The sequence below is a fragment of the Nerophis ophidion genome, linkage group LG03 (assembly GCF_033978795.1).
Source record: "Nerophis ophidion isolate RoL-2023_Sa linkage group LG03, RoL_Noph_v1.0, whole genome shotgun sequence".
Classification (NCBI taxonomy): domain Eukaryota; kingdom Metazoa; phylum Chordata; class Actinopteri; order Syngnathiformes; family Syngnathidae; genus Nerophis; species Nerophis ophidion.
In genome coordinates this window covers 7,919,493-7,938,800 of record NC_084613.1, presented here as the reverse complement: position 1 = coordinate 7,938,800, position 19,308 = coordinate 7,919,493, and the positions used below count along the sequence as shown (strand labels likewise).

The following is a 19,308-nucleotide window of genomic DNA, read 5'->3' as shown; positions in this document are numbered from 1 at the left end:
GCCTGAGGGATTTCTCCAGATTCTCTGAACCTTTTGATAATATTACGGAGCGTAGATGGCGAAATCCCTAAATTCCTCGCAATAGCCGCTTGAGAAATGTTGTTATTTAAAAATTTGCTCAGGCATTTGTTGACAAAGTGGTGACCCTCGCCCCATCCTTGTTTGTGAACGAGTGAGCGTTTCACGGAAGCTGCTTTTATAGCCAATCACCTGTTCCCAATTAGCCTGTTCACCCGTGGGATGTTCCAAATAAGTGTTTGATGAGCATTTCTCAACTTTCTCAGTGTTTTTTGAAACATGTTGCAGGCATCAATTTCCAAATGAGCTAATATTTGCAAAAAATAACAAAATGTTATCCGTGTGAACATGAAATATCTTGTCCTTGCAGGGTATTCGATTGAATATAAGTTGAAAAGGATTTGAAAAAATCATTGTTGTCCGTTTCTATTTACCTTTTTCACAACGTGACAACGTTCGCAGGTTTTGACATGAGTAAAAGTTTCAGATCCAATTGAAACGTGACTGTCTTCTGCGCTGGGTAGAACCTGGTGTTCCAAGGAGTGATGCGCTTCTACTTGGAGGAATCTTCGGGAGAAAACGTCGCCACCAAGTGTCTTCGTTTCAGCAGCAACGCTTCCGCCGGCGACGTCGTCCAAACTCTGTCCGAGAAGTTCAGGCCTGATATGAAAATGCTGACCGACTGCTTCTCTCTCTACGAAGTACACGGCAAGGAAGGTGAGACACCAGCGTGACGGGACATAAGTACACGTACCAGGGATGTAACCACTGACGACAATAGCTAAAGTGTTCAAACGGTCAACAGAACGCAAAGTGAACGAGGACGAAAGACCTTTAGTGGTTCAGCTGAACTGGAACTCGGACGACAGAGAAGGACGTTTCGTGCTCAAGCAGACCACCGAGGTAAATATGATTTTGGAGTAGATCTGTGGTTTATTCAAGTCTTGCTTACTACTTCTGCTGACCAATAAAGGACGGCAGTCAGAATAAAGAGAAGGGAGGCGTGATCCAGACCTTCAAAAGGACTTTGTCCAGAAAAGAGAAAAAGAACAAAAATAAAGTTCCTGACAGACCTGCAGAGAACTGGTAAAGAATTATTATTTGCATGCGATCCTTGTTCCACTTATCTTACCTTAAATACACATTTTAGGTCACCGAATGGAAATCCAGAAGCGGCAGAACAATGTCGAGGAACCAGAAGGCAGGAAGACGTCGGTATGTAACACAGTCAGCATTCCCCCCCCCCCACCTAAAATCAGAATAGTTTTATTGCCATTGTTTGAGAACGGGTCCACAAACTAGGAATTTTTCTTGGTGCAATCGTCCAACTTCGAAGACAGAATAGGTCATAAGATGAGCTGTAAGTGATCTTGTTCTTGTTCATGTGTCTGGTGGCCGAGGGGGAAAAAACTGTTCAGGTGGCGGGAGGTGTGGGTCTGGATGGACCGTAGTCTCCTGCCTGAGGCGAGAGGGGAGAATAGTTCGTGTCCAGGGTGAGAAGAGTCAGCTGTGATCCGACCCACACGCCTCCGGGTCCTGGAGGAGAACAGGTCCTGGAGGGATGGGAGCTTGCGGCCAATCACCTTCTCAGCAGCACGTACCATGCGCTGCAGTCGATGTTTCTCCTGGACTGTGGCGCCGGGGGAACCACACGGTGATGGCGGTGGTGAGGATGGACTCGATCATGGCTGAATAAAACGGCACCAGCATCTTGGTCGGCACCTTAAGTTTCCTCAGCTGCCGCAGGAAGTACATCCTCTGCTGGGCCTTCTTGATGAGAGAGCTGATGATAGGTTCCCACTTGAGGTCTTGGGTGATGCCGGTGCCCAAGAAACGGAAGGAGTCCACAATGGAGACGGGGGTGGGAGAGTCAATCAGGGTGAGGGAGGATGGTGGGGGCTGTGACTTTCCTGAAGTCCATGATCATCTCCACTGTTTTCTGGGCGTTCAGCTCCAGGTTGTTGAGGCTGCACCAGGACGCCAGCCGGTCCACCTCTCTCCTGTAGGCGGACTCATCGCCATCTGAGATGAGCCCGATGAGGGTAGTGTCATCCGCAAACTTAAGCAGCTTTACGGACTGGTGACTGGAGGTGCAGTAGTTTGTATAAAGGGAGAAGAGCCAGGGGGAAAGTACACAACCCTGAGGAGTACCAGTGTTAGTGGTTCGACTGTCCGAGACAATCTTCCCCAGCCGCACCTGCTGTCTTCGGTCTGTCAGGAAGTCAAAAAGTCCAGAAACCTGTATGTTCTTGGATTTTGTATTTTTTTTTTAATTACTCCCCTCAGTAAATGACCAATTCAAAACAGAAATTCATCTTTGACAAGCTCGGAGACAAAAACCCTACCTAGGTTCCATTCCAGAGGCTAATTTTCCATCTATCCACCTTCAACTGCTTATCCGGAATCAGGTCGCGGGGACAACAGCTCCAGCAGAGACCCCCAGACTTCCCTCTCCAGAACTTCCTCCTGAGGAATCCCGAAGCGTTCCCAGGCCAGAGAGGAGATGTAATCCCCGCCATCTGGTCCCTGGTTTTCCGCGGTGTCTCCTCCCAGTGGGACGTGCAACGAGGACCTCCCTAGGTAGACGCTCATGAGGCATCCGCACGAGATGCCCGAACCACCTAAGCTGGTTCCGTTCCAAACGAAGGAGCAGCGGCTATACTCCAAGTCTCTCTTGGGTGACTGACTTCTCACCCTATCTGTGAGGGGAGATGCCAGCCCCCCTTCTGAGGAAAGTCATTTCGGCCGCTTGTATCCGCGATCTTATTCTTTCGGTCATGACCCACGCTTCATGACCAATGTAGCTAGGTCGGTGGACCGAGAGCTTTGCTTTCTGGTTCTGCTCTCGTTTCGTCACAACAGTGCGGCAGAGAGACTGCAGTACTGCCCCAGCTGCTTCGATTCTACGGCGGATTTCCTTCTCCATCTTTCCCTCACTCGTGAACAAAACCCCGAGATACTTGAACTCCTCCACCTGGGACAGAGTCTCGTTCTCTACCTGGACTGTACAAACCATCGGTTTCCTGCTGAGAACCATGGCTTCAGATTTGGAGATTCTGAACCTCATTCCAGCCGTTGAACACTCGGCTGCGAGAGCTGAAGTTCACGAACCGAAGGTACCATCAGGACCACATGTTCCGAGGCTAATCTTTCCTGTGATAAAGTGGCAACCAAGGTAATCAAAAAGGTCAACCAACGAACAAGATTTCTCTACAGAATCTCTTCTCTGGTCAACAACCAATGGAGATTCTAGCGGGCTTCAACCCTTTTTTTGACTATGCATGCACCTCCAAAACCCTCAAATCAAGACTCCAAACGTCCCAGAACAAGCTAGCCAGGTTATTTCTAGACCTCCAGCCCAGATCACACCTCACTCCTACCCACTTCTCCAAAGTGGGCTGGCTCAGGGTGGAGGACGGAGTCAAACAACTTGCACTGAGCCTTGTCTATAAACTTCGCTACACCTCCCTGATACCGAAGTACATATCAAACTACTTCCAGAACGTAAATGACCGCCATAACAACGACACCTCCCGGGAACTACAACCCTAGCCTGCGCAATAAAAGTTTCAATCAATGAAAAATCCATAAAAAATACACACAAAACGCAAGATACCAAAGTTCTTGCGGTGGAAAGGGGCTTTTGATCCCAATCTTGTGGACTGAAGTTGTTAATTCAAGGTATTGTTTGGAATTTGAATGGCAGAGACAAACCACACAGGAAGTCCTCAGCCAGACTTCTGGGATCCGCTTGGATTACCGCTCGGAATTACGATCAGTGATCACCGTGAGTATGACAACTTTTTTTAACATTTTATGACCTGATAAATTTGTAACGTGATCCTCGTGGCCCGTTATTGGCAACGTGGGTTCTTCGCGACTGCTGGTCAGTGGAAGACGACTTCCTGTCCGCGGTCATAAACTCCACCAACAGCTCAACGGTTCATTTCAAGCTCTCGCCGGCGTACGCCCTGTACGCTGCGAGCCGCTCTATGCTACAACGCCCGGGCTCCTCAGCAGCAGGAACCATGGACCGTGTGACCGCGCTGGTCAACAAAATGGTGGCCTTGATCGGCAAGACCATCCAGGCAAGTCCATGAAACCTTCACACAGTCGTTCTCCCAAAACGGTCCACATTTTTAAACGTCGAATCCTATTTTTGGTGCTCCGTCCGCCGATTGGCAGAGGATGCTACTTGGGATGGGTACCGAACTGGGCTCTGACCGAATTCCGTCGGTACTACCAGGTATCGATTTACGTAAAGTCGAACAATATCGATATCTTTGAATTCCATTTTTGATGATCTGTCTGCCGATTGGCAGGGGATGCTACTTGGGATGGGTACCGAACTGGGCTCGGACCGAATTCTGTCGGTACTACCAGGTATCAATTCACGTAAAATCAAACGATATCATTATCTTTGAATCCTATTTTTGGTGCTCCGTCCGCCGATTGGCAGGGGATGCTACTTGGGATGGGTACCAAACTGGGCACTGACCGAATTCCGTCGGTACTACCAAGTATTGATTCACGTAAAATCAAACGATATCATTATCTTTGAATCCTATTTTTGGTGCTCCGTCCGCCGATTGGTAGGGGATACAACTTGGGATGGGTACCGAACTGGACACTGACCGAATTCTATCGGTACTACAAAGTATCGATTCACGTAAAATCAAACAATATCGATATCTTTGAATCCTATTTTTCATGGTCAGTCCGCCGATTGGCAGGGGATGCTACTTGGGATGGGTACCGAATTGGGCACTGACCGAAATCTGTTGGTACTACCAAGTATCGATTCACGTAAAATCCAACGATATCGATACTTCGAATCCTTTTTTAAATGGTCAGTCCGCCGATTGGCAGGGGATACTACTTGGGATGGGTACCGAACTGGGCACTGACCGAATTCTGTCGGTACTACAAAGTATCGATTCACGTAAAATCAAACAATATCGATATCTTTGAATTCCATTTTTGATGGTCCGTCTGCTGATTCGTAGGGGATGCTTCCTGGGATGGGTACCGAACTGGGCTCTGACCAAATTCCGTCGGTACTACCAGGTATCGAATCAACGGAAAATCTACCGATATCGATGTCTTTGTGGCGCGCGACCTCACGTCCGGTTGCCGACTAAACACCGGCAATCACAACAGTTGCTTATGCGGTAATATTCACAAACCCAGATAATATTTTCTGCCTCTTACAAGAATCAGAATCCGAATAGTTGGAAACCGGAATCCAAACGGGGAACCGAAACCATCCAAATTCAAAGGAGAGTCCAGTCCGTAGTGGATCCAACATAATAGTGTGAGAGTCCAGTCCATAGTGGATCTAACATAATAGTGAGAGTCCAGTCCATAGTGGATCTAACTTAATAGTGTGAGAGTCCAGTCCATTGTGGATCTAACATAATAGTGTGAGAGTCCAGTCCATAGTGGATCTAATAATAGTGTGAGAGTCCAGTCCATAGTGGATCTAACATAATAGTGTGAGAGTCCAGTCCATAGTGGATCTAACATAATAGTGTGAGAGTCCTGTCCATAGTGGATTTAGTTAATAGTGTGAGAGTCCAGTCCATAGAGGATCTAAAATAATAGTGTGAGAGTCCAGTCCATAGTGGATCTAACATAATAGTGAGAGAGTCCAGTCCATAGTGGATCTAACATAATAGTGTGAGAGTCCAGTCCATAGTGGATCTAACATAATAGTGTGAGAGTCCAGTCCATAGTGGATCTATTTGAGTGGGCCCTGGGCCCCTCTGTAGTGTGAAAGTTGGGCCCTAAGGTAAACAAAAGGTTCTGTTCTACATCATTTTAGATACATCAGGACGTCGCGGGCGCTCTCGCCTTCTGGATGGCGAACACGTCCGAGCTGCTCGACTTTTTGGAAAACGACAAAGACCTCAGCGGCCTCACCCGGCAAAGTCGGCTGTGTCTGTCCCACCTGGTGCACCAAGCCTACAGGTAAGTGACGGGATGGCGGGAACATTTGCGAAGGACGGCGCCAAAATACTGAAAAACATACATCTGGACAAACGCATGCCATATATGGTCAAAGTCCACACATAACCACTAACCCAAATCCGGTTTTGTGTTGACATACCAGACTGCGACCTGGGACTAGAGAGATAACGTACCTCCAAAAAAGAGGGGTATATTCTACTTACCTCTAAAAAAGGGGGTCTAGATTAATGACCCCAGGAAGTGGGCATGGCCTAAACCGGAAACAGGAAGTATACGTCATATCCGAATGAATCACGAATAGTGAATCGCAACACCCATTTATTCCTGTAGGAATAATAAATCATTATGACGTGTGGACTACAACCAAGATGGCGGACAGCTTAAGAAAAACTACAAAATATGACGTGTACTTCCTGTTTCCGGTTTAGGCCACGCCCACTTCTTGAGTATGTTAGTTAGTTAAAGTTAAGTTAAAGTTAAAGTAGCAATGATTGTCACACATGTTAGGTGTGGGGAAATTATTCTCTGAATTTGACCCATCTGGGAGGTGAGGGGAGCAGTGAGCAGCAGCGGCGGCCACGCCCGGGAATCATTTTTGGTGATTTAACCCCCGATTCCGACCCTTGATACTGAGTGCCAAGCAGGGAGATAATGGCTCCCATTTCTTTATAGTCTTTGGTGTGACTAGGCCGGGGTTCGAACGCACAACCTACCGATCTGAGGGCGGACACTCTAACCACTAGGCCACTGAGTAGGTTAGTTAGCTAAAGTTCAGCTAAAGTTAAGGTTAAAGTTCGGATGTACATTGTGGACGCCGTCTTTGCTCCACAGTAAGTCTTTGCTGTCGTCCAGCGTTCAGTTTTTGTTTACTTTGCAGCCAGTTCAGTTTTAGTTAAGTCAAAGTTAATGTAGCAATGATTGCCATACATGCTAGGTGTGGTGAAATTTGTCCTCTGCATTCGACCCGTCACCCTTGTTCACACCCTGGGAGGTGAGGGGAGCAGTGAGCAGCAGCGGCGGCCACGCCTGGGGATCATTTTTGGTGATTTAACCCCCGATTCCGACCATTGATGCTGAGTGCCAAGCAGGGAAGAAATGGCTCCCATTTTTATAGTCTTTGGTATGACTCGGCCGGGGTTCGAACGCACAACCTACCGATACGAGAGCGGACACTCTAACCACTAAGCCACTGAGTAGGTTAGTTAGTTAAAGTTAAGTTTAAGTTAAGGTTAAAGTTCGGATGTACATTGTGGACGCCGTCTTTGCTCCACAGTAAGTCTTTGCTGTCGTCCAGCGTTCAGTTTTTGTTTACTTTTTAGCCAGTTCAGTTTAAGTTAAGTCAAAGTTAATGTAGCAATGATTGTCTCACACAAACACACACTAGGTGTGGTGAAATTTGTCCTCTGCATTCAACCCATCACCCTTGTTCACACCCTGGGAGGTGAGGGGAGCAGTGAGCAGCAGCGGCGGCCACGCCCAGGGAATTATTTTTGGTGATTTAACCCCCGATTCCGACCCTTAATGCTGAGTGCCAAGCAGGGAGATAATGGCTCCCATTTCTTTATAGTCTTTGGTATGACTTGGCCAGGGTTCGAACGCACAACCTACCGATCTGAGAGCGGACACTCTAACTACTGGGCCACTGAGTAGGTTAGTTAAAGTTAAGTTAAAGTTAAGGTTAAAGTTCGGATGTACATTGTGGACGCCGTCTTTGCTCCACAGTAAGTCTTTGCTGTCGTCCAGCATTCAGTTTTTGTTTACTTTGTAGCCAGTTCAGTTTTAGTTAAGTCAAAGTTAATGTAGCAATGATTGCCATACATGCTAGGTGTGGTGAAATTGGTCCTCTGCATTCAACCCATCACCCTTGTTCACCCCCTGGGAAGTGAGGGGAGCAGTGAGCAGCAGCGGCGGCCACGCCCGGGGATATTTTTTGGTGATTTAACCCCCGATTCCAACCCTTGATTCTGAGTGCCAAGAAGGGAAATAATGGCTCCCATTTTCATAGTCCTTGGTATGACTATACCAAACGAACTCACGACCTAACAATCTCAGGACAGTCACTCTAACCACTATGCCACTGAGTTGTGAGTCTTTTCTGGACCTATCCGTTCAGATGTTGGTTTTGTGTGCTTTATCCCTTCAGTTCCCTGATCCAGTGTCTCCAGAGTGAGCTACAAAAGCACCTGCCCACCTTTCTGGTGGACCCCGAGCAACACGGTCCCCTGCCCGTCGGGATAGGTAACGGCTCCGGATGTTTATGGTAAAGAAGAGCTGCCCGGTTGACAGAGTCTTGGTTTTGGCAGAGATGGTTCTGAACACCTTAATGAACGCCATGTCGCTGTTACGCCGATACCGGGTCAACCCGGCCCTCACCATTCAGCTCTTCTCCCAGCTCTTCCACTTCATTAGCTCCTGGCTCTTCAATCGCCTCATGAGCCCCGAATCCGGCACCCCGGGCCTGCGCTCCCACTACTGGGGGGCGACTCTGCGCCAGAGACTTAGCGGCATCGAAGCCTGGGCGGAGAGGCAGGGGCTGGAGCTGGCTGCCGACTGCCACCTGGGGCACATCATCCAGGTCAGGGTGGCACCAACAAGAGTCGGTCCCCGCAGGATTTTGCTGAATTTTTGGGGGGATTGTTAAAGGGCTACTGAAATGAGATTTTCTTATTTAAACGGACCGAGAAAGCGACGATTTCCCCATTAATTTGAGCGAGGTTGAAAGATTTCTGGATGAGGAAAGTGAGAGTGAAGGACTAGAAAGAAAAAAAAAGACTATACAGTGGGAGTGATTCAGATGTTATTAGACAAATTTACTAGGAAAAATCTGGAAAATCCCTTATCTCCTTATTGTGTTACTAGTGTTTTAGGGAGATTATATGGTCGTACCTGTCAAAGTTTGTTAATGACGAACCCCAAGATGCAGAGATGGGGGTAGGCATTGGATAGGAAAACATGGTTTAATTTAAAATACTAGAACAAACAAAGGGTACAAACAAAAAGCAAGCACGTGGGCAGATAACAAAATAAGGGAGCTAGCACTGGAGCTACAAAACAAAAGGGGCCTAGCGGGTAGCAAACAGCTAATGGCTAACAAGAACAGCTTACCGCTACGACAACCAGGACAAAATGTAGCACGACAGGTAGAAGCTGTAACGATGCCAGACACGACAGGTAGAAACGACACAAGAGCGAAATGTGGCATGACAATATCACAATCCAAAATCCGGCACTGACTGGAGGACAAAAACAGACTCAAATAGAAGCGGGCTGATTGACAACAGGTGAGGCCAGGTGCCAATCAGCCACAGCTGAGGGGGGGGGAAAAAAGCGCTCAGGGAGAAACACGGGAAACCGACAAAATAAGAGCGCTGACGGGAACTAAAAACAGGAAATACTAAACACAGAGGAAAAAACTAAAACACAAACAAACTGTCAGGGGAAAGCCTGACAGTACCCGTACAACCTGAAGGTCGGCCCTGCTTCCTTTCTTCAGCACCAGTCGACGGGTGTTGGCGATGCCCATCTCTGCCCTTTGCAAGGGACCCTCTTCGAAACACGATCTTTCGAAATGATCGCTGCGTAATACACTGTACTTTGTGTGTGTGGTCCAATCCAACCGTGTTCGCTTGACCGCTCTGTTCCATAGTAAAGCTCTTTCAGAAATGTAAACAATGAAACACCGGCTGTGTTTGTGTTGCTAACGGCGGCCGCAATACACCGCTTCCCACCTACAGCTTTCTTCTTTGACGTCTCCATTATTCATTGAACAAATTGCAAAAGATTCAGCAACACAGATGTCCAGAATACTGTGGAATTAAGCGATGAAAATAATTCTAGGCAGGCGCATACTATATACCCCGAGGAAATACGGTATTTGACATTTGGCGTGCGTGTATAAGCAAAATCTTCAAAAGAAAGAAAGAAATTGTTCTTGCGTTGCAGGCCAGCCGGCTGCTGACCATGAAGAAGTACGCCGTGCACGACGCCAAAGACATCTCCCACGCCTGTTTCAAGTTGAACTCCCTGCAGTTGCACGCCTTGCTGGCAGGATACTTTTATGCAACCAATGAGCCGGACATCCCCGCTGTAAGCATCTCTTGTCCCGTCACAATGGCACAAAATCTAACTATTTAATTATTATGGGTTTTACTTTATACATGTTTCAATACTGTTAACAGTTTTATGGTTTCATGTAATTAACATGTTGTCATTTTGCAAATAATCGTCTTAGATGATCTCAGGCCCAGCAAAGCGTTTCTGGGTGTTGTTGATAAATGGCTTTGGCTTTGCATAGTATAGTTTTAACTTGCACTTACAGATGTAGCGACCAACTGTAGTTACTGACAGTGGTTTTCAGAAGTGTTCCTGAGCCCATGTGGTGATATCCTTGACACACGGATGTCGCTTTTTCATTCACTACCGCCTAAGAGATCGAAGGTCCGTAGTATCATCGCTTGCGTGCAGTTATTTCTCCAGATGCTCTGAACGACTTCCACAGTTTCCAAAAACAATTTGAAATGTGGACTCGTCAGACCACAGAACACTTTTCCACTTTGCATCAGTCCGTCTTAGATGATCTCGGGCCCAGCAAAGCGTTTCTGGGTGTTGTTGATAAATGGCTTTGGCTTTGCATAGTAGAGTTTTAACTTGCCCTTACAGATGTAGCGACCAACTGTAGTTACTGACAGTGGTTTTCAGAAGTGTTCCTGAGCCCATGTGGTGATATCCTTGACACACTGATGTCGCTTTTTGATACACTACCGCCTAAGAGATCGAAGGTCCGTAGTATCATCGCTCACGTGCAGTTATTTCTCCAGATGCTCTGAACGACTTCCACAGTTTCCAAAAACAATTTGAAATGTGGACTCGTCAGACCACAGAACACTTTTCCACTTTGCATCAGTCTGTGTTAGATGATCTAGGGCCCAGCATAGCGTTTCTGGGTGTTGTTGACAAATGGCTTTGGCTTTGCATAGTAGAGTTTTAACTTGCCCTTACAGATGTAGCGACCAACTGTAGTTACTGACAGTGGTTTTCAGAAGTGTTCCTGAGCCCATGTGGGGATATCCTTGACACACTGATGTCGCTTTTTCATGCACTACCGCCTAAGAGATCGAAGGTCCGTAGTATCATCGCTTACGTGCAGTTATTTCTCCAGATGCTCTGAACGACTTCCACAGTTTCCAAAAACAATTTGAAATGTGGACTCGTCAGACCACAGAACACTTTTCCACTTTGCATCAGTCCGTGTTAGATGATCTCGGGCCCAGCATAGCGTTTCTGGGTGTTGTTGATAAATGGCTTTGGCTTTTCATAGTATCAATCAATCAATGTTTATTTATATAGCCCTAAATCACTAGTGTCTCAAAGGGCTGCACAAACCACAACGACATCCTCGGTAGAGCCCACATAAGGGCAAGGAAAACTCACCCCAGTGGGACGTCGGTGACAGTGACAATGATGACTAACATGATACTGTTAAAGTTCAATCAATAGTGGATCCAACACAACTATCAGAGTCCAGTCCAAAGTGGATCCAACACTGTAGATAGTAGAATAGTAGAGTTTTAACTTGTACTTACAGATGTAGCGAACAACTGTAGTTACTGACAGTGGTTTTCTGATTCTGAAGTGTTCCTGAGCCCATGTGGTGATATCCTTTACACACTGATGTCGCCTTTTGATGCACTACCGCCTAAGAGATCGAAGGTCCGTAGTATCATCGCTTACGTGCAGTTATTTCTCCAGATGCTCTGAACGACTTCCACAGTTTTCCATAAAATATTTGAAAAAACTTGACACAGGTGATGATTTTTTACCGTCTGCATCGCAGGATTTGATGGAGGCCGTTGTGGCGAGTGCACGGACCTCGGCGGACGAGGTGATTGGTGGAGAAGGACGAGACATCCGGCTGGAGGAGAGCCTTCACCTCCATCTGCCCTTCCTGCTGCCGGAGGGAGGATACTCCTGCTCCGATGTGACAGGGATCCCTCCCGGCTTCAGGGACTTTCTGGAGCCGATCAGCCGGCGAGGTAAGGGACTGCTAACACGATCAAAGTGTTGTGTGGTGTGCGACTACGTGTCGAGATTAACTGATGAGTGTTACCCGGAGTGTTGAGCGAGGTGCGGGAAGTCCAGGAAGGGCAAGGCGGGCTCGAAGGTCCAGAGACAGACGTCCGGTCAAGGGCGGGAGAGAGGCGTCAAAGGTCCGTGTCCAGGCAGCCAGGGAACCAGAGGGGATACGGGGATACGAGGCACACAGCTCGCAATCAGGGGACGGAGGGTTGGGATTTTGACATAATTTGTGGGGTTTCCATGGCCGACCCGCCCTGTCTAAGCCATACATCACCAAGTCCACGTGAAAGCGTGGGATGCAGTGGTGTTAAGCACGTCGCCCCTGGACTCTAGAGCAGTGGAGACGCCTTCTCTGGACTGATGAATCACGCATTTCCATCCGGCAATCTGATGGACCAGTCTGGGTTTGGAGGTTGCCAGGAGAACACTACATTTCGGACTGCATTGTGAAATTTGGTGGAGGAGGACTTATGATGTGGGGTTGCTATTCAGGATTTGGGCTTGGCCCCTTAGTTCCAGTGAAGGGAACTTGAAATGCTCCAGGATACCAAAACATTTTGGACAATTCCATGCCCCTAACTTTGTGGGAACAGTTTGGAGCGGGCCCCTTCCTCTTCCAACATGACTGTGCACCAGGGGCAGCCAGGGAACCAGAGGGGATACGGGGATACGAGGCACACAGCTCGCAATCAGGGGCCGGAGGAATGAGATTTTTTAAACATAATTTGTGGGTTAGAGTGGGGGCATAATAGTTCAACCAAAAATGTTTGCAGCGCCAACGATGAGGACAAGATTGGGGATATTTTGACAGAATTTTTGGGTTGGGGGGGGGCTTCTTGTTATGATTAATAACATGTTAATCACACAATAAGGTCGTGAGTTCAAACCCCGGCCGAGTCATACCAAAGACTATAAAAAATGGGACCCATTACCTCCCTGCTTGGCACTCAGCGTCAAGGGGTTGGAATTTGGGGTTAAATTACCAAAAATGATTCCCGGGCGCGGCCACCGCTGCTGCTCACTGCTCCCCTCACCTCGTAGGGGGTGATCAAGGGTGACGGGTCAAATGCAGAGAATAATTTTGCTACACCTAATGTGTGTGTGTGACAATCATGGGTACTTTAACTTTAATTTAATGTTCAAAACATGGGCTTACTGTACTGATGAGGTGGGGATTTGTCCGGGGTATAACCCCGCCTTCCGCCCGAATGCAGCTGAGATAAGCTCCAGTTGTAAAGTGGCTTGGGCATTTCATAAGGACGCCTTTGTGCCGCCATTTTGAGACTGTAATGCAACTGTTGTATTGAAGTGGAAATAGCAAACTTCCTGTTGATTTTAGTTAGGGGTGGTCTGTGTATGTAATATAGGTCTCAGTGAGACCTATATTGAGGTTTTCGTTTCATGTGTATATGACAGCCCTACATTGAGTTAGAAGCAGTTTTGTCTGAGCAAGAAGCCGCCATTTTGTGACAGCAGTACACACAACAGCACCAGCGTTCCGGTTCTTTGGGGGCTGATAAAATCCAAACCGGGCTAGTAATTAAAATTCTTTCATCAACTTTTATTCTTCTGTGCTTATTTGAAGCCGAAACGACAAACTGCCTCAGAGGAGATAATGTTTGAAAAAAAGCAACAATTTTTAGCCAACTTTTGTATTGAAGTGGGAATTGCAAACTTCCTGTTGATTTTAGCCGGGGGGTGTGAGTGTATGAAATATAGGTCTAACTGAGACCTACATGGTGGTTTTTGTTTCATGTTTCTCCAACATTCCTACTGGAAGTTAGAGACAGTTTTGTCTGTGTTTTCTTCCTAGGGAGTGCTAGAGCGCAATTTTGAGGTTTGGGTTTTTTTTTTTTTTTTTTATCAGATCGCAATTTTCGCTAGTCCTGATGTGTGTGTCAAATTTGGGGAGTTTCGAAGCATGTTAATGGGGTCAAATTACAGCTCAAAGAGGTGGCGGAATAATAATAAATAATAAATAATAATAAAACCTTAGAAATTCAGTAGGGTCCTCTGTCCCAAAGGGGAGATCATCCCTAATAAAACAGGAATAAGTTGTTCTTCTTTCGTAGGTCTCTGCTCTTTGACATACCAGAAACACCCCAAAGGGGACTGGACCGTCTTCTTTACCGAGTCGACTCCGTCTCGTGAAACGCCCTCCTTGGTATTTTTCGAAAAATCGGTCATGATAACGTTTTGTCTGCCAAAACGTCTGATTGGTGTCATCCTTGGAACGAAAGGGAACCCGGAGTGTGACGGTCACCCTGAAGAAGGCGCTCGGCGGCGGCATGGGGGTCAGCATCGTGGCTGCCAAGGTAACTAAAAAAGCCCCCCGCCCCCCGCAAAAGTCTCTCTGCCAAACATCTGCTGCATCCTTCTATTCATGGTCCAGGGCGCGGGACAAGACCACCTTGGGATTTACATCAAGTCCATCGTCAAGGGAGGACCGGCAGACACGGTGACTTCTCAGACACACCTTTACTTAGTATTTGGCGAGCGCCGTCTTGTCCTACTAATTTTGGCGGTCCTTGAACTCACCCTAGTTTGTTTACATCAGGGGTCGGCAACCCAAAATGTTGAAAGAGCCATATTGGACCAAAAATACAAAAACAAATCTGTCTGGAGCCGCAAAAAAAATAAAAGCCATATTACATACAGATAGTGTGTCATGAGATATAAATTGAATTAAGAGGACTTAAAAGAAACTAAATGAGCTCAAATATAGCAACAAATGAGGCATAATGATGCAATATGTACATACAGCTAGACAAAATAGCATGTTAGCATCGATTAGCTTGCAGTGACCAAATATGTCTGATTAGCACTCCACATAAGTCAATAACATCAACAAAATTCACCTTTTGTGCATTCATGCACAACGTTAAAACTTTGGTGGACAAAATGAGACAGAAAAAGAAGTGGCATAAAACACGTCTTAGAAAGTCGGAGAAAGTTGTGCATGTAAACAAACTAGGGAGAGTTCAAGGACCGCCAAAATTAGTAGGACAAAACGGCGCTTGCCAAATACTCTAATTAGTGAAGCATGTTTAATGTAAATAGTGTGCTTTATAACAATTAGGGAGGTTTGTGTCATGTTTGTCCTCCTACAGAAACCAAATTAAAACAAACATTATGTTTTTTACCCCCTCACTGATTCGAGTATTTGGCGAGCACCGTTTTGTCCTACTAATTTTGGCGGTCCTTGAACTCACCATAGTTTGTTTACATCAGGGGTCGGCAACCTAAAATGTTGAAAGAGCCATATTGGACCAAAAATACAAAAACAAATATGTCTGGAGCCGGAAAAAAATAAAAAGCCATATTACACACAGATGGTGTGTCATGAGATATACATTTAATTAAGAGGACTTAAAATAAACTAAATGAGCTCAAATATAGCAACAAATGAGGCATAATGATGCAATATGTACATACAGCTAGACAAAATAGCATGTTAGCATCGATTAGCTTGCAGTGACCAAATATGTCTGATTAGCACTCCACATAAGTCAATAACATCAACAAAATTCACCGTTTGTGCATTCATGCACAACGTTAAAAGTTTGGTGGACAAAATGAGACAGAAAAAGAAGTGGCATAAAACACGTCTTAGAAAGTCGGAGAAAGTTGTACATGTAAACAAACTAGGGTGAGTTCAAGGACCGCCAAAATTAGTAGGACAAAACGGCGCTCGCCAAATACTCGAATCAGTGAAGCATGTTTAATATAAATAGTGTGCTTTATAGCAATTAGTTTCATGTTTGTCCTCCTACAGAAACCAAATTAAAACAAACATTATGTTTTTTACCCCCTCACTGATTCGAGTATTTGGCGAGCGCCGTTTTGTCCTACTAATTTTGGCGGTCCTTGAACTCACCCTCGTTTGTTTACATCAGGGGTCGGCAACCTAAAATGTTGAAAGAGCCATATTGGACCAAAAATACAAAAATAAATCTGTCTGGAGCCGGAAAAAAATAAAAAGCCATATTACACACAGATAGTGTGTCATGAGATATAAATTGAATTAAGAGGATTTAAAATAAACTAAATGAGCTCAAATATAGCAACAAATGAGGCATAATGATGCAATATGTACATACAGCTAGACAAAATAGCATGTTAGCATCGATTAGCTTGCAGTGACCAAATATGTCTGATTAGCACTCCACATAAGTCAATAACATCAACAAAATTCACCTTTTGTGCATTCATGCACAACGTTAAAAGTTTGGTGGACAAAATGAGACAGAAAAAGAAGTGGCATAAAACACGTCTTAGAAAGTCGGAGAAAGTTGTGCATGTAAACCAACTAGGGTGAGTTCAAGGACCGCCAATATTAGTAGGACAAAACAGTGCTTGCCACATACTTAAATCAGTGAAGCATGTTTAATATAAACAGTGTGCTTTATAGCAATTAGGGAGGTTTGTGTCATGTTTGTCCTCCTACAGAAACCAAATTAAAACAAACGTTATGTTTTTTGCCCCCTCACCGATTCGAGTATTTGGCGAGCACCGTTTTGTCCTACTAATTTTGGTTGGTCTTGAACTCACCCTAGTTTGTTTACATCAGGGGTCACCAACGCAGTGCCCGCGGGCACCAGGTCGCCCGTAAGGACCAGATGAGTCACCCAGTGGCCTGTTCTAAAAATAGCTCAAATAGCAGCACTTACCAGTGAGCTGCCTCTATTTTTTACATTGTATTTATTTACTAGCAAGCTGGTCTCGCTTTGCTCGACATTTCTAATTCTAAGAGAGACAAAACTCAAATAGAATCTGAAAATCCAAGATAATATTTTAAAGACTTGGTCTTCACTTGTTTAATAAATTCATTTATTTTTTTACTTTGCTTCTTATAACTTTCAGAAAGAAAATTTTAGAGAAAAAAATACAACCTTAAAATTTTTTTTAGGATTTTTAAACACATATACCTTTTTACCTTTTAAATTCCTTCCTCTTCTTTCCTGACAATTCAAATCAATTTTCAAGTATATATATCTATATTTTTTTACTGTAAAGAATAATAAATACATTTTAATTTAATTCTTCATTTTAGCTTCTGTTTTTTTCGACAAAGAATATTTGTGAAGTATTTTTTCAAACTTATTATGATTAAAATTCAAAAAAATTATTCTGGCAAACGTAGAAAATCTGTAGAATCAAATTTAAATCTTATTTCAAAGTATTTTGAATTTCTTTTAACTTTTTTTTGTTCTGGAAAATCTAGAAGAAATAATGATTTGTCTTTGTTAGAAATATAGTTTGGTCCAATTTGTTATATATTCTAACAAAATGCAGATTGGATTTTAACCTATTTAAAACATGTCATCAAAATTCTAAAATTAATCTTAATCAGGAAAATTACTAATGATGTTCCATAAATTCTTTTTTAAATTTTTTCTAAAAGATTTGAATTAGCTAGTTTTTTTATTTAAATTTTTCGGTTGAATTTTGAATTTTAAAGAGTCGAAATTGAAGATAAACTATGTTTCAAAACGTTATTTTCATTTTTTTCGTGTTTTCTCCTCTTTTAAACCGTTCAATTAAGTGTTTTTTTTCATCATTTATTCTCTACGAAAAACTTTCCGTAAAAGGAAAAAAAATGTACGACGAAATGACTGACAGAAATACCCTTTTTTTTTAGATGTATAGATTTATTTATTAAAGCTAAATTGAGCAAATTGGCTATTTCTGGCCATTTATTTAAGTGTGTATCAAACTGGTAGCCCTTTGCATTAATCAGTACCCAAGAAGTAGTTCAAAAAGGCTGGTGATCCCTGATGTAAACAAACCAGGGTGAGTTCAAGGACCGCCAAAATTAGTAGGACAAAACGGCGCTCGCCAAATACTCGAATCAGTGAAGCATGTTTAATACAAACAGTGTGCTTTATAGCAATTAGGAAAGTTTATGTCATGTTTGTCCTCCTACAGAAACCAAATTACAACAAACATTATGTTTTTTACCCCCTCAACTTTTTCCATACAGTTTTGAAAAAGCTCCAGAGAGCCACAAGGGCGGCGCTAAAGAGCCGTATGCCGACCCCCACTGTAGGAGGACAAACATGACACAAACCTCGCTAATTGCTATAAAGTACACTGTTTATATTAAACATGCTTCACTGATTCCAGTATTTGTCGAGCGCCGTTTTGTCCTACTAATTTTGGCGGTCCTTGAACTCACCCTAGTTAGTTTACATGTACAACTTTCTTCGACTTTCTAAGACGTGTTTTATGCCACTTCTTTTTCTGTCTCATTTTATCCACCAAACTAATAACGTTGTGCTTGAAGGCACAAAGGTGAGTTTTGTTGATGTTATTGACTTATGTGGAGTGCTAATCAGACATATTTGGTCACTGCATGACTGCAAGCTAATCGATGCTAACATGCTATTTAGGCTAGCTATATGTACATATTGCATCATTATGCCTCATTTGTAGCTATATTTGAGCTCATTTAGTTTCCTTTAAGTCCTCTTAATTCAATTTATATCTCATGACACACTATCTGTATGTAATATAACACTTATGACACAGGACGAGGTGAGTTTATACCAAAATGGATACGTGGGTGATACAGCAGAAGATTGGGAGAATGTCATGTGTTCAGATGGAACTAGGGATGCACCGATTAATCGGTAACCGAATATATTCGGCCGAATATGGCAAAAAAAAGCCACATTCGGCCTTCGGTGGAATGAGTTAAAAACAAGGCCGAATAGTGGCGTGTGACGCAAGTTTTTGACGTGGTGACGTCGGGATATGTTGTGTACCTGTATAAGTGTATGAGGTTACAAGCACACACTTAATTGAGATTTACTTAAGCCTTCTGTTTACATTATTAGCATATCTACTGTGGCTAAGCAGACTTTTGCCAAAAGGATAATAATTAATTTGTTGTGGGTTTATCCACTTTAATGCACTTTATTTTTTGGGGGAATGCATGTTTTGTTTGAAGGCCTAATATAAATGAAAAACTTTGTGCTTTTTTTGAAAAGCAAAGGCTACTGGAATATTTAAAAAAATGTCAATATTTAATAATAAATTATTTTATTTGAAAAACATGTCTAAATATTTATTCTAGGCTATTTATGCAATATTTAAAAAATTGTGGAAAAACTGCATTCATTATTCGGTATTCGGCCTTCGGCCAAGCGTTTAAATTTTATTCGGCTTCGGCTTCGGCCACAAATTTTCATTTCGGTGCATCCCTAGATGAAACCAAAATAGAACTTTTTGGTATAAACTCAA

General features: G+C 44.1%; 1 protein-coding gene across 1 annotated transcript in view; it reads left to right on the top strand.

Moving 5' to 3' along the window:
• LOC133549060 (afadin-like) overlaps positions 1–19,308 on the top strand; it is a 35,711-nt gene that overhangs the window by 3,286 nt on the left and 13,117 nt on the right. Inside the window, exons 3-16 of the mRNA XM_061894151.1 lie at positions 543–735; positions 824–921; positions 992–1,104; positions 1,169–1,233; positions 3,725–3,805; positions 3,910–4,106; positions 5,843–5,988; positions 8,132–8,226; positions 8,292–8,563; positions 9,931–10,074; positions 11,822–12,020; positions 14,136–14,227; positions 14,304–14,378; positions 14,456–14,521. Coding sequence (XP_061750135.1) covers positions 543–735; positions 824–921; positions 992–1,104; positions 1,169–1,233; positions 3,725–3,805; positions 3,910–4,106; positions 5,843–5,988; positions 8,132–8,226; positions 8,292–8,563; positions 9,931–10,074; positions 11,822–12,020; positions 14,136–14,227; positions 14,304–14,378; positions 14,456–14,521 — 1,836 coding nt within the window. The remainder of the gene's footprint in view (positions 1–542; positions 736–823; positions 922–991; positions 1,105–1,168; positions 1,234–3,724; positions 3,806–3,909; positions 4,107–5,842; positions 5,989–8,131; positions 8,227–8,291; positions 8,564–9,930; positions 10,075–11,821; positions 12,021–14,135; positions 14,228–14,303; positions 14,379–14,455; positions 14,522–19,308) is intronic.